Source organism: Podarcis tiliguerta, assembly GCF_965153285.1.
Source record: "Podarcis tiliguerta genome assembly, chromosome: 11".
NCBI classification, from domain to species: Eukaryota; Metazoa; Chordata; class Lepidosauria; order Squamata; family Lacertidae; genus Podarcis; species Podarcis tiliguerta.
In genome coordinates this window covers 46,706,455-46,721,256 of record NC_139544.1, presented here as the reverse complement: position 1 = coordinate 46,721,256, position 14,802 = coordinate 46,706,455, and the positions used below count along the sequence as shown (strand labels likewise).

The 14,802-nt window shown below is 44.3% G+C and overlaps 2 protein-coding genes across 2 annotated transcripts in view; both read left to right on the top strand.

Moving 5' to 3' along the window:
* Positions 1-14,802, top strand: part of IL7R (interleukin 7 receptor) — a 188,913-nt gene that overhangs the window by 61,476 nt on the left and 112,635 nt on the right. The gene's annotated exons all lie outside the window — the stretch shown is intronic.
* Positions 207-13,644, top strand: SKP2 (S-phase kinase associated protein 2). The gene is made up of 10 exons (XM_083403268.1): positions 207-421; positions 3,049-3,293; positions 3,749-3,860; positions 4,811-4,954; positions 6,148-6,282; positions 7,521-7,619; positions 9,082-9,209; positions 9,491-9,542; positions 12,008-12,115; positions 13,120-13,644. Exons 1-10 carry the CDS (start codon positions 414-416, stop codon positions 13,331-13,333), a joined length of 1,245 nt encoding a protein of 414 aa, XP_083259394.1. The 5' UTR covers positions 207-413; the 3' UTR covers positions 13,334-13,644.

Genomic DNA, 14,802 nt, shown 5'->3' with positions numbered 1-14,802 from the left:
AGAGTCGGACACGACTAAATGACTAAACAACAACAACAAAGATCTGTGCGGCAAGAGCATATTTATATTTTTTAAAAACCATGCCTTATTGTTGCTGGGGAGCAGGGACGCATATGGCAGCCCATTGGTTTTGTTTGTTTAACCTTTTAACAGATAGCAAAGCAGAAATGCGTTCCAAAGCTCTTCCCACCGCAAGGTACTACAACTCCCAGAAATCATTGCGGCAGCCGAGAGAACGTTGGCCCGGGCGGGTTGAGCGCGCGAGCTTCTGTTGCTGAGATTTCCGGAGCAGCGGGGACCTGGGTTTTGCTGCGATCGGTGTTGCAACCGGCACTGCAGCGCAAGGCGCGGGAGCCAGGAAAGTGGAGGGATCGGGGATCCCAGCTCTCGGTGCATCATCGCTTCCGAGCGCCATGCACAGGTAAAGGCGGATAGGTAGGGGAGCGGATGCAGAGAAATATCAAGGGCGAGCAGATCCCGCCGAAAGCTTAAAGCAGCTTGCGCGCGCTTTTCCTTTCCTTCCTCCGCTAGGTTCTTCCAGTTAAAGGCTGCAGCCGTCCACACGCAGGATAGAGTAGTCCAGCTGCAAAGTGTAAGCCTGTATGCATAGGATCGGGATTGCACCATCCCGCCCACACTCTGCTATTTCTGTAAACACGTTAGCTTCTCTAGATTGATAGCATCCATAAACACCCCTGTTTAAAGTCCTGTCATTCTCTGCAGTCTGCAAGTGCACAAAAGCTAGACCTCGTAGAGTGCTACTGGTCACACTTCAGAGCTGTTGCATTGCCACTGAGTGCCAAAGCTTGGTCAGGTTTTTAGAAAACAACAACAATAAATGTTTATCTGTACCTAAAGCTTAATGGTTGTGTGGCTGCTCTGTATGCTTTCCTTCTCCCCTTTTCTTACACACCAGTGGAAAATGTGCATATGGGAATCTGCTCAGCAAAATAATAATAATTAGGAACAGATTGTGGGGGACCCTCTAAACCCTAGAAATTAATAAGTGGTAGGATTTTAATGATTTGGGATGTGAAGGGAGAAACCTAAACTGCAAAGGAATACCTAAGCTAACTCATGCAAAACAACTTGGCCAAGCTAGGGCCATTAAGAAACAATACAAGGCTATTGAGGGCCATTGGCAATGCAAGAGAACTGCCCTCCCCCCTGCCCTGAGTTGTGAAGGGGGGTGGAAGGTTGCCAGGGTTACTGTGTGTTTGAGGTGACAGGGAAAAGGGAGCAAGTGGTTCTGGGAAGAAGGCTGGGATCCATGTTGGGCAGGCTGGCTGCAGGATGGCTTGGAGAGATGCCTTGGATTGGTCTCCAGGGCTGCACTGCTTTGGGGTACAAGCCTCTCTTGAAATAACCATGCTGTAAGATCTGGACTCCCTCCATGCAGACTGAAGGTATAAATAGGTGAATAAACTATATTTCTTAAAGCTACAGCAGTCTCTGCCGTATCTCAATTCTCCAAAGGACCACGAACCCTGGGTGAGTGCCTGTAACCCCATGGGCTCTTGCTACCGCAAGGCACCCGGCTTTTGTAACAATACAAAAATACTTTATGTGTGTGTCAGAGGCCTCAGAACACCTGTCTAAGGTGTCTGTGCAGTAGCTGTATGCACAAACCCTTGATTCCATTTCTTCAGGGACTACATGTTATGGGGATCATGCATACATGTATGTTGGTGTGTGCTGTCATATGTTACCTCCTGTGTGAAATGAAATGGATGTTCTCATGCACTCAGGCCTACTGCATAATTGCATGGGATGCTATTTCATACTGGGTCATCCCTTTTAGCCTCTACTGCATGGGTAAGCAAACTAAGGCCGGGGGCCAGATCCAGCCCAATTGCCTTCTAAATCCGGCCTGTGGACGGTCTGGGAACCAGCGTGTTTTTACATGAGTAGAATGTGTCCTTTTATTTAAAGTGCACCTCTGGGTTATTTGTGGGACCTGCCTTGTGTTTTTACATGAACAGAATTGGTGTTTTTATTTAAAATGCCTCTCTGAGTTATTTGTGGGGCATAGGAATTCGTTCATATTTTTTTCCATAATATAGTCCTGCCCCCCCCCCCAAGGTCTGAGGGACAGTGGACCGGCCCCCTGCTGAAAAAGTTTGCCGACCCCTGCTCTACTGCAACAGGCAGCAATTCTCCAAAGTTCTCAAACACAAGCTTTTCTCAGTCCTGTGTCCTGAAGTCCCTTTAGCTGGAGATGCCGGGGTTTGAACTCAGAAACATCCAGGGTTAAATACCATATTGCACCACTAACGCATCCCTCCCTCATCCATCTATGAGTTCTGTCCAGCAACTCAGTCAATGCAAGGGCTGTTCTTGAGACATGTGAAACAAGTCATCAAAAGGCAAAAAGGGTGATTCCCTCCTATTCAAAGCAAGTCCAACTATTGACTTGCTAGCTGAATGCCATATTGTGCAGTATTCAATGGGTTTGTTTTTTGGTGAGCAGGCAGCCTAACAGTTTTTCAGGCTGTCTAGGACATGTGTAAACGACCTGTCTAGTTTCATACAGTTCTAAAAAATGGACCCCTATTATCTGCTCCCACCACCATCTCGGCCAGTCCCTCTGGTACACCCAGTTTGCACAAGCAGTAAAGTCCTCGTTGCCATATTTTGAAGAGCAAAAAAGAGGATGCTATGATGACTCATTTTAAATACCCCTACTATATGTAGGCTATAGAAGCTGTGATATATTGTTGAGGGGGGCAGGAGAAGAGAAGAGGAAAGCAAGTCTTTAGTCTTCAGTTATGTCTGTGTCTCATGCCGAAAGAGAAGACATATCCTAGAAAATTATGATTAATTTGACCACCATGGCTGGAATATTTGACCACCATGGCTGGAATGTGTGACCACTAGCCTCCAGGAGAAGACCACATTTCCCTTTCATGCAATTTTAGAAAACTATAATTTCAGAGGATATCTCTATAGCTCCTTTTTCTGCCTGTGTTGACATGTCTGCTGAATTGCAACCATGGCTTGATACTAAGAGTGTGTCAATCTGTGTCTGGGCCTTTTTATTTCTTGCAGGAGACATCTCCAGGAAATTCCAGATTCAGGCAGCAACGTCAGCGCTGGTTTCACATGGGGGTGGGATCCCAGCAAGACTTCGGAGCTGCTCTCGGGCATGGGAGTGTCTGTTCTTAAGGATAAGCTAGGCAACGAGAACACCCCCCAGGAACTGCTCATGTGCGTGGGACCACCCGCAAAACGGCAGAAAGTGAAGGAAAAGGAATTTACTATTGCCCGCAGACCTAGGCTGCTTCGAGAGGCAGGTAAAATGTGATAACAACAATACATATTCAAGATGTAGCTAATTGGTAATGTTAAAGATTAAATGGATGCAAACCTTGCTAAATAAATAAAAGAAGTTGTTCTCTATTTTGTTAATTGCAATACATCTAGTGTTTTAATTATTTAATTATTAAGTATGTGTTTTTATTATTTTTAAAGGAAGATTTTATATTATTTTATGTCAACTGCTTTTGATTAAGCAGCATATAAATCTTGTTAAATAAATACATTTACAGAGCCCTTGGATCGATATGTGTGTGTGTGTGTGTGTGTGTGTGTGTGTGTGTCTAAATAGGCTAAGGAGTGTAGGAGAACTTCACAGTTTGTGTGTTTTAACAGTATGAAATGTCTTTATTTTAAAGCTTTTAGCCTTAATAACAGTGTCCCCATTTACATTTTATGTATGGTATCTGTTTCCCCAAACTTCTGCACACAGGAGTCTCTTGGGATTCATTGCCTGATGAACTGCTTCTGGGAATTTTCTCCTATCTGTCCTTGACTGATCTGCTGAAAGTTCCACAAGTTTGCCGGAGGTGGCATCGCCTTTCGTAAGTGCTGGCTGGATACTTAACTCGTGTTATTTATTTTTGAATTTATGCCCCAACTTTCTAATAATAATAATAATAATAATAATGATAATGATAATAATAATACACAAGTCAGTAGAGAGTGACTGACTGGGATTGCTGCTAGCCAGTAGGGAATGCTTGCAGGGGCTGAGACCCAAGAATATCTGTTGGACCGCAAGTTCCCCATCTCTGCTTTAGTGCATGAAAGAGGGCGTGCTCAGTATGCAAACAAAAACTCTAGAACTCAACCAGAATGGGAAAGCAGTGTGTAATGGTTCTAGGGGTTGCTCGTGCGTAAGTTGCCTTTACTCCTGGCTAGGTTGCATGGTAGAACCCTTTCTGTCAGGACAGCCTCAAGATCCGTGGCTGCCTCAGTTGCTGGCAGAATCCGTCAGTGGGCGTTTCTTAAACCGCTTCCAACATAGAAGCTGTTTGACGCCCAGTCTCCTCCCCCGTTGCCTGCGCGAAAGTTTCCTGCGCAAGGTGGGTGTGGGCAAAGGAGCACTTGTCCCCTCTCCGCTGGTCTCCTGCGAAGAGTCTTGGAGCCACCTCTCCGATTCCTCTATCTCCTCCCCTTTCCCACTGGTGTTACGCTGATTACCTTCCCCAGCGGATGGGCTATCCCTCCTCCTACTAGGACCCTCTCCACCATCGTCCGGGAGCCTCCTCTCCGCCTCCCGCTCCAATGGCAGTTCCCTGACACAGTGATCTACTTCCATCAGAAGTTTTAAGCAGTGAAGAGGAAGCCAGAGCTTTGCTATCAGAATTAGGCTGCAATCCTTAAACTAGGGAGTGAACCCCAATAGACACAACGAGGCTCAACTTCTGAGTAAATATGAAGAGGATGCTGTTTCAAGAGCTTGCTAATGGCAACATCTGCCGAAGCTTCCAGTTTGTTTTCTAACCACCCCGCAATTTTCCTCCTTTAGGATTGACGAGTCACTCTGGCAGACTCTTGACCTCGCAGGAAAGAATCTGCGGCCAGGTGTGATTGGCCATCTGCTGCCATTGGGTATAACTGCCTTCCGTTGTCCAAGGTCCTGTGTTGGCAACCCTTTGTTCAAAACAAGCAGGTAATGCTGCTCCAAATCCTCCTTTTCCCCCATTTTCTTGCCTTGTATTCAGGTCTGTGCTACCTACTCTCTTGCAAAATCATCAACATCATCATCATCTTTTATTTATACCCCTCCCTCCCCAGCCAAGACCGGGCTCAGGGCAGCTAACACCAAATATAAAACGATTGAAATGCAACTTAAACAACAAGATTAAAATACAACATTAAAATGCAGCCTCATTTCAGCAGAAACTCAAACACTTTTTTAGGGATGAAAACATCAAGTCTTCACCAAGGCTAACTATCCAGACTGGTACTACGTGGGACAGAAAAAAGCCAGGGAAGTCCCCAAGTAGGAGTTCCATCACAGAAGGAAAAAGGAAAAAAGAAAGAGGGGGAGGGGATCAAGTTAATTCCAAGCCAAAAGCCAGGCAGAACAACTCTGTCTTACAGGCCCTGCGGAAAGAAATCAGATCCTGCAGGGCCCTGGTCTCATGAGACAGAGCGTTCCACCAGGCCAGAGCCAGTGTTGCAAAGGCCCTGGCTCTGGTTGAGGCTAATCTGACTTCCTTAGGGCCCGGGACCACTAGGGTGTTGCTATTTATGGACCTTAAGGTCCTCCGTGGGGCATACTGGGAGAGGGTCCCGAAGGTACAAGGGTCCTAGGCTATAATAGCATAAAACCATAATAGTAGTTATATTCTACTACACTGGGAGCCTTAAGAGAGCTTGTCTACATTTTGACACTGAGAACCAGTGTAGCATTTTGTGTTGGATGTGACAGTGTAGCATTTTGTGTTGGACGAGATAGTGACTGACCCAAGGTCACCAGGGAGCTTCATGGACTGTTTGAATCTCCCTGGCCTTTGTCAGGGAGGCTACTGCATTACATTAATTGATGTTTCTAGATCACTGACTACTGCACTACATTAATTGATGTTTCTAGATTAATGGTATTTCAATATTAATATGCATTAGCTTGTTGGGTGGCTCATTTTGAATCTTTTCATTGTGGACCCCACATTGCTTTATGCAGCAAAATGAGCTAGTGAAGGCCTGAGATCAGGATTCTGAATTCTACCGAGAAGAATACACCACTTCAGATTGCAAAGAGGGTGTGTGTGTGTCTTCTTTTTTGATTATATTTTTAAATTGCATTCTAAAACTCATTTTGCTTTTCCCCATCTCCCTGCTTCTCCCTTTCTTTTGTAGACCTCTTCGGGTACAGCATCTAGACCTGTCAAACTGTACAATAAAAGTTGGAGATCTCCAAAGTATTCTGTGCAGGTGCCAGGAGCTACAGAACCTCAGCTTGGAAGGCCTTGAGCTTTCTGATGATATAATTAAGTGAGTGGGCCAAAAACCAATCTTTTAACCTTTTTGCACAAGTAGACCTTACCAAATAAATCTGTGCTCTTCGGATTGCCGCATTTTAGGCACACAAGAGTTAACAGATGAAAGCCCCCAAAACCCAGGAAGCATACAAGAATGTGGACCAAAAAGAAGAAATGTATTTCAAAGATGCTAAAACAATGGAATAGTTTATTGTTGAATGTACCCAACACATTTTGGCAATAATGGCTTATTGTCTCACTTGTGTACAGACTGATCCCAAAATCTGTGTTTCAAAAAATCTTGCAGCGCCAAAAGCTTTCAAATTTTTGAAAAACAGGCTAAGCCAAGCTGGGGAAATTGTAGTTAGCTTAAACTATGGTTTGTTTAGGAGTTAGGATCAGAAACCATAGTTTAACCAAGAGTTCCTTTGAGGACATTCCCATCTCTTCCTCATTGTTGTGCCCCAGTAATGGTGGAGAGCATGAGAGCTCAAAGCTCATAGTTCATTACTATAGCACTAAACTGCCTTATGTAGAAATCAGCCAGTGTTTGCCTATATCACAGGTGGGCAACTGTTTCTCTGTTGAGCACTACATTCACTTAGGGATACTCTTTAGAAGGGGAGAAGTCAGAGCCAAAAGTGAATGGGCACCTCTTTCTGCACCCTGTCTTTTCACCTGCTCCTTCCTCTGTACCCAGCAAGCTGCCAGGCCAGAGAAAGATCACACTCACAGATCTGAACTGCCAGCTTGCAGAGGGCTTTGGAAATATTCTGGCTTCAGAACATTGTAAAAAAGGTAAAGGGACCATTAGGTCCAGTCGTGGCCGACTCTGGGGTTGCGGCGCTCATCTCACTTTATTGGCCGAGGGAGCTGGCCTACAGCTTCCAGGTCATGTGGCCAGCATGACTAAGCTGCTTCTGGCGAACCAGAGCAGCGCACGGAAACGCCGTTTACCTTCCCACCGGAGCAGTACCTATTTATCTACTTGCACTTTGATGTACTTTTGAACTGCTAGGTTGGCGGGAGCAGGGACCGAGGAACGGGAGCTCACGATTTGAACCACCAACCTTCTGATCAGAACATTGTAGTTAATGCTTAAAAATGTTTCCATGTGAAGGAGTGCAGTGTGGACATTGGAAGGTATATCATCAGCCTCTTGCAGTTTTCCCTACTGCTCCCGCAGGTGCTGGTGTGGAGACTGGCTTTGTGCACAGGCAGTTTAATGTCTTATTTCTTCTCACCTTTCAGAAATATAGCACACAACCCCTGTTTGGTGCGACTAAACCTGTCTGGATGCTCTGGGTTCTCTGCAGAAGCCTTGAAGACAATGCTGGACAGTTGTCCCAGGTAGTAAAAGTTCATTGACTTATGCAAGAAGCAACAGTAGATTTAGCACTGGCACGAAGCAGACAAGCTGGATATTGCAGAAACTCTTAACCCAGAAATCTGTTTTCACTCTGCTGTCGTTCTGCTGAGCCATAAAATGAATGTTAAATAGTTTTGTGCATACAGTGGTACCTTGGGTTAAGTACTTAATTCATTCCGGAGGCCCATACTTAACCTGAAACTGTTCATAACCTGAAGCACCAGCACAATTTATGTTCTCATCCTGAAGCAAAGTTCTTAACCTAAAGCACTATTTCTGGGTTAGCGGAGTCTGTAACCTGAAGTGTATGTAACCTGAAGCGTATGTAACCTGAGGTACCACTGTAGACTGTTCTTGCTTATTTCTGCAAAGTTTTCTGCAAATTTTATTTCTGCAAATTAGTTTTTGCTCGACCTGTTTGTTCCTTTAAAGAAATCAGTTTTATTAAAGGCCTTCAACATATAATACAATATAAACCAAACAAAGCTAACATCTAAAAAGAGCAGAATAATAAAAAGGAAAAGAGGACACCCACCCAACTTGTTTGCTCTGAATAGTCTTTTAAAGTCGACACTTAGTTCTGATTAGGCTTGTTCATTCACTTTCCTGGCAATGAACATTTCATCCACTTATTGGTAGGAACAAATTAGCCCATTTCTCTGTAAGCTTAAGAGCAAATGCATCTTTAACATCTGGTATTACTGGGGCAAGAGGGATTCTCATTTGCCTTAACAACATGACAGTGTCCTGGAACATAGGAGGCAGCTTTATACATAGCCTGGCAGTTTATGCATCTAGATTAATGCTACCTACACTGACTGGCAGCAGCTGTCCAGAATATCAGACTGGTTTCCCCCCAACCTTCTTTGGAAATGTTGAGGCTTGGTCCTTCTGAAAGCCCACAAGCAGGACAGGAAAGTGATAGCCCTCTCCTTTTGTTTGTAAGCAACAATTTGGAGACATGCTGCCTCTGATCCTATAGGTGAAAAGCCATCCTGAATAATAGCCCTTGACAGCTGTCTCCTCCGTGAATTTGTCTCATGTCCTTTTGAAGCCATCAGATTAGTGGCCATCAACATGTCTTATGACAGTGAATTGTGTACCTTCATTATGTGTGGGGAACACTTTCTATCAATAAACTTTGTTGTATAAACCTGGGTGTGTATTTTTTTTAAAAAAGTTAGTTAAGATTTCCATTTATATCGTGTTTGGCTTTTTGTTTCTTTCCGGCACCTAGAAAATGGATAGTGAAGTTGTGTCCCTCCAGTCTTTTTCTAGATTACAATTTCCACCATCCCTGACCATTGGCATTGCTGGCTGGGCCTGATGGGAGTTGGGAGTCCAGAACATCTATCTGGAAGGCCACAGATCCCCCCCACCATAATAAACAAATAATAAATGAACATGTGTCTAGAAAGTAATGTTTTCTCAACTTGTACACAGGTTGGAAGAGCTGAACTTGGCCTGGTGTGACTTCACAGTTGATCACGTGAAAGCAGCAGTCAGTCACATTTCTCCAACGGTAACACAGCTGAACCTCAGTGGATACAGACAGAATCTACTGATGCCAGGTGAGGGGCCAGTTTTGGCTTGAAACCAGCTTGCTCGAGTAACCTACCATCCACACTTGGAAGCCAGCCGTGTGAATAACTCTAGTCTTCTGTTACAGTAAATTTTGGGAATGACGCAAACTTGCAAGAAGAAACGTTTTAAGATAATATGAAACGTATGCCTACAGCTGCAGAAACAAGAGTATCGAAATGCGTAACTTTAAGGCATTTTTATCTCTAGGCAAAAACTGTACTGCCTGTTGATGTGTGATGACCAGATTGCATTTGACTTTTCATTTCAGATATCAAAACATTAACTGAGAGGTGTTCCAGTCTAGTCCATTTAGATTTAAGGTAAGAATTTGAGTGTTAACAACACACACACACACACACAGCCCCATAGTTGTGTCTTTGAAGTCCTGTGCTAAGGAATAAATCAAGGTCATCAACACAAGGATTCCTGCTAGTGGAATGGGACTTTCCTGTGCCCTCCCCTGATTTGCTCCAGAGGGTTGGGGGAACCCATAGAACAAATTTATGGGTCATGCAGTCGGCAGAGGGGGAGAATGTGCAAAAGTAGAAACCATTGCACCAACAGAATGTTTACATAGCGCTACTTTCGGTGCAGCCCAGTAGTACTACAGTCGTACCTTGGATCTCAAACACCTTGCAGCTCAAACGTTTTGGTTCCTGGACACTGCAAACCCAGAAGTGAGTGCTCCAGTTTGCGAACTTTTTTGGAAGCCCAACGTCCGACGCGGCTTCTGATTGAGTGCAGGAAGCTCCTGCAGCCAATTGGAAGCTACGCCTTGGTTGTCGAACATTTTTGGAAGTCGAATGGGCTTCCGGAACAGATTCCATTTGACAACCAAGGTACGACTGTATTTTGAGTCAAATCATGTACCAAGTCTGAGTAGTTGGGGGATGAGTGTTCAGACCCCTGGGCTCTCACTTGTGGGGTGCCTCAGGGTTCTGTCCTCTCCCCCATGCTTTTCAACATCTACATGCAGCCGCTGGGAGAGATCATCAGGGGGTTTGGGCTGGGTGTTCATCAGTATGCGGATGATACCCAGCTCTACCTCTCTTTCAAATCAGAACCACTGAAGGCGGTGACGGTCCTGTGTGAGTGTCTGGAGGCGGTTGGAGGATGGATGGCGGCTAACAGATTGAGATTGAATCCTGACAAGACAGAAGTACTGTTTCTGGGGGACAGGAGGCGGGCAGGTGTGGAGGATTCCCTGGTCCTGAATGGGGTAACTGTGCCCCTGAAGGACCAGGTGCGCAGCCTGGGAGTCATTTTGGACTCACAGCTGTCCATGGAGGCACAGGTTAAATATGTGTCCAGGGCAGCTGTGTACCTGCTCCATCTGGTACGCAGGCTGAGACCCTATCTGCCTGCGGACTGCCTCGCCAGAGTGGTGCATGCTCTGGTTATCTCCCGCTTGGACTACTGCAATGCGCTCTACGTGGGGCTACCTTTGAAGGTGACCCAGAAACTACAACTAATCCAGAACGCAGCAGCCAGACTGGTGACTGGGAGCGGCCGCCGAGACCATATAACACCGGTCTTGAAAGACCTACATTGGCTCCCAGTACGTTTCCGAGCACAATTCAAAGTGTTGGTGCTGACCTTTAAAGCCCTAAACGGCCTCGGTCCAGTATACCTGAAGGAGCGTCTCCACCCCCATCGTTCTACCCGGACACTGAGGTCCAGCACTGAGGGCCTTCTGGCGGTTCCCTCACTGTGAGAAGCCAAGTTACAGGGAACCAGGCAGAGGGCCTTCTCGGTAGTGGCGCCCTCCCTGTGGAACACCCTCCCACCAGATGTCAAAGAGAACAACAACTACCAGACTTTTAGAAGACATCTGAAGGCAGCCCTGTTTAGGGATGCTTTTAATGTTTGATGTATCACAGTATTTTAATATTCTTTTGGAAGCCGCCCAGAGTGGCTGGGGAGGCCCAGCCAGATGGGCGGGGTATAAATAATAAATTATTATTATTATTATTATTATTATTATTATTATTATTATTACTGTTGTTGTTGTTGTTGTATAGTAGAACAGGCTAAGGGCTGCATGGACTTGGGGTTCAACCCACAATGGTCTGTATGTCAAAGTGGGTGTGCACATTTAAAATAACATTCTGTTTTGAAAGTGACAGATCGGGGGGGTTCACAAAAACCTTTCAGCTGTCCAGATTTACAGCAGGGGACTCATGGGGAGTGATAAGTAAAAACCTGTTTTCCCCCAAATTTTCTTTTTTTAAAAAAAGGAATAGACAGATTTGTGAGGCCACAAAAAACACTTTGGCATCGCAGGAGGGGAAGGGAAGCAAATGCCTGCAAGTTCCTGTGTGAGATTGGGAGGGGTGGCCAGCGCAACTGTTTCTAAGCAGGCAGCGAGTGCCAGTCCTGCTGCTCAAAGTGGACCCTCTCTTCTCCAAAGGAAATCTCCTATTTTCATCATCTCCCCAAAATCTGCATGAGAGCATACACAGCATGAGGAACTTTTAAATGGGGATTATTTTGGACATAGGAAGTGTCTTCTTGTGATGCCCACTTGCTCCAAGCCACCTTTTAAATGGATGAGAGGTTGCCCTTTAGTGGTAGAGTGCCCTCCATAAAACGTCAGCTCCCATAGACCTCCCTTCTTCCAAGCAGTCTCCATAAATTCAGTTTCTGTACAGTACTTGGGATAACTGGAAACTAGTCTGCAAAACTATGATTGTGCTCAATATGTTCCTTTATTATTCTACTAGCCTGCCAAGCTTATATATGCAGAGGCTGGAGTTCTTAAATCAGTTGCTGTTTTTTATTACAGTGACAGTGTTATGTTGAAGCCCGATTGCTTTCAGTATTTCCATCATCTGGCGTCTCTTGAACACCTGGGTCTTAGTCGATGCTATCAAATACCTCCTGCAGCCCTACTGTGAGTAATGTTAACTACTTCAAGTCAATAAAAGCAGAAGGTGTTATTCAACTAAGTTTTACTTTGAGTATACCCAGTGAAAATAGACTGCTCCATCCTTTCATGCAAGCCATATCTGCTCCCCGCTTCCCATAATATTTGCGCTTTCTCTTCGTGCTAGCTTATCAGGGACATCTCACCATTGAAAGGGCTGCTCATCACCTTAAACCTTTGCTGCCAACGTTTATTTCCTAGCCTGTTGCACCACACCTTTTCCTGAGTTGTTTTATATCTTAAATCTGAGTAGATATGTGTAAGACTGTGTTATTAAGGAACATGTAACAAGTTAATAAAAGGGTGTCCATAGGAGTGCATAAGTGCGTTCTGCCATTATTTAGCATAGTGGGACCCAGTTCTCGTTGGCATGTCATCCTCCAAATTTCCACTTCGTTAGCAAAGCCCAAGCCACAAGGTACATATTCATTGGTTTGCATGCCTAGTCATGTTGTTCGACAGGTGGATGTTGGAGTTTCGTTAGCTTTGCTAACCTGTGAACCGCCTCCTGTTATGTGGCAACCAGAAATCTCGGTTTCTGCCTAAGGGGCTTCTTGTTCATTTTAAGAGGGGAGGAGAATGAATATTCACCTCTCAGGAACATATATATTAACCAAGCTGGTTACAAGGAATGGGGATGCTGCAGAGCAGGGTGGGTTTGGGGTATCTTGCCATCCTCCAGTCTTTCTTTGTTTTTGGCAGAGTATGACATGTGCTGCTGTGCCCTTAATCCAACCCCCAAGATCACAAACTCCAGAAACACTGCAAAGCATTTGCTTGGGCAAGAACCCCCTTCTCATGCAACCTATTCTGTCATCTGGTAGTAAAATGGACCTTAGGCAAGGATGGTTAGGGGCACAGCCTTTGCTGTACGGCTCATGCTGCCACTATATTTCAGATCTGATGAATTGCATTACCCAGTTCCCTGGGGTTCTGTTCACTTAACTTTCCTTTTTTTGTTGTTGTTATAGTGAACTTGGTGACATAGCCACACTCAAAACACTCCAGGTTTTCGGAATAGTGACTGCCAGCTCCCTTCAACTCTTGAAGGCAACACTTCCTCGCCTAAAGATCAACGTCTCCCATTTTACACCTATTGCAAGGCCCACCGTTGGCTGTAAAAGGAACGAACAGATTTGGGGGATCCAATGCAGACTGAGCTTGAAAAGTCCAGTTGGCTTTTAAAATGGCTTGAAAGACATTTTTAGCTACTACCAAGAGCTGTGATGCATCCTCGAAGGACGGTCGAGTTCATAAGGTTGTGTTTTAATCTTGTTTTATTTTGTGACACGCGCTGCAGTTCACAACTTTCTAAATGGACTTAAATCAGTTTGTGTGCAAGCGCTGTCAATCATACTTCTGCTGAACTGTATTAAAAACCTGCTAATTATGTACAAGTAGTTGACATTAAGCAACATGAACCCCATGCTTTTCGAAACACTATTGAAAAACAAGCTAAGTGTGATTTTTAAATATTAAAACGCTCAAAAATTTTATATACTGTTTCAGCTCTATAGCTAAACTACTCCTGTGGCAATCTTATCAATGGTCTCACACACAACTGCACTCTTGTAAGAAGGTGGCTTCAAGTTCTTGAAACTACCATTTTCAGAGGTTCTCCCCTCTTTTCTGGTTGAGATGATACATTGATCTGAGCTAGAGAATATTTGGAGGGAGTGGGGGGTAGTCTGTAGTTCTAACTGGCACTAGCATTTCTTACTGTGTTCAACCTTTTTTCTCTGTGTGGAAAGTTAACTGAAGCCAACTTTGGAGGAGAACTGTGCACACAATCCCAATATAGTCTTAGGTGAAAGAATAGCAGGCTCTGTTAAATAAAATAAAATAAAATGGAAAGTAATGATGGAAGGCCTTTAAAACCATGTGAGATGAAACTTTACTGGCAATAATCTGAATATGTACTTTGAAGTTTGTGCTTGGAATAAGGCATTTAGCTGAACTTGTATTCAAAGCACCACAGATTTATGTTGCTCACTCGTCACTCATCCTTTGAAGTGTAATAGCTGTCAAATAGCCAACACTACTGCTCTTCTTTCTTAAGAGAGAGGAGTTAGTGCTGTGTTCACTCTTCATATGCTTTATAATTCCTCAGAATGTGTTTATCTGTTTCCTAAATTCACAGATACACTGGGGCTATTTAAATCTTAGTCAGTGTTCAGTGATGGCAGTTGAACATCACTTCACAGAAGAAAAAATCTTCCACAATTGCACAGCTCGTGGCTGCTCTCTTTCCCTGCCTCCAAAATGAATAACGAAGATGTGGGAGGTAAAACTGAAAAGCAGTGGGCAGTGTTAGCATTTTCTTTAAGATCTATTTGTTCTCCCCAATCTAGACCAATCTGTGTAGAATACTTTTAATTGTATACTTTATACTGACAATTGATGAATAATCACTATAGGGGTGGTTTTTCCCCCACTAGTAGCACTGACAAGTACATAATTTCAGTAGTAAAAGCGACTTTCACATTTAAGATAGTGCTATTGGGATTCATAAGGAACTGCATAGGTTTGTGTTTTTAACTTGTATTTTCATGTGAACTGCTCTGAAATTTACAGATGAAGGACAGTAGTCTATCTATATCTACATCTGTATCTATATCTATCTATATATATGGCCAAGAACACTGTCTAACAAG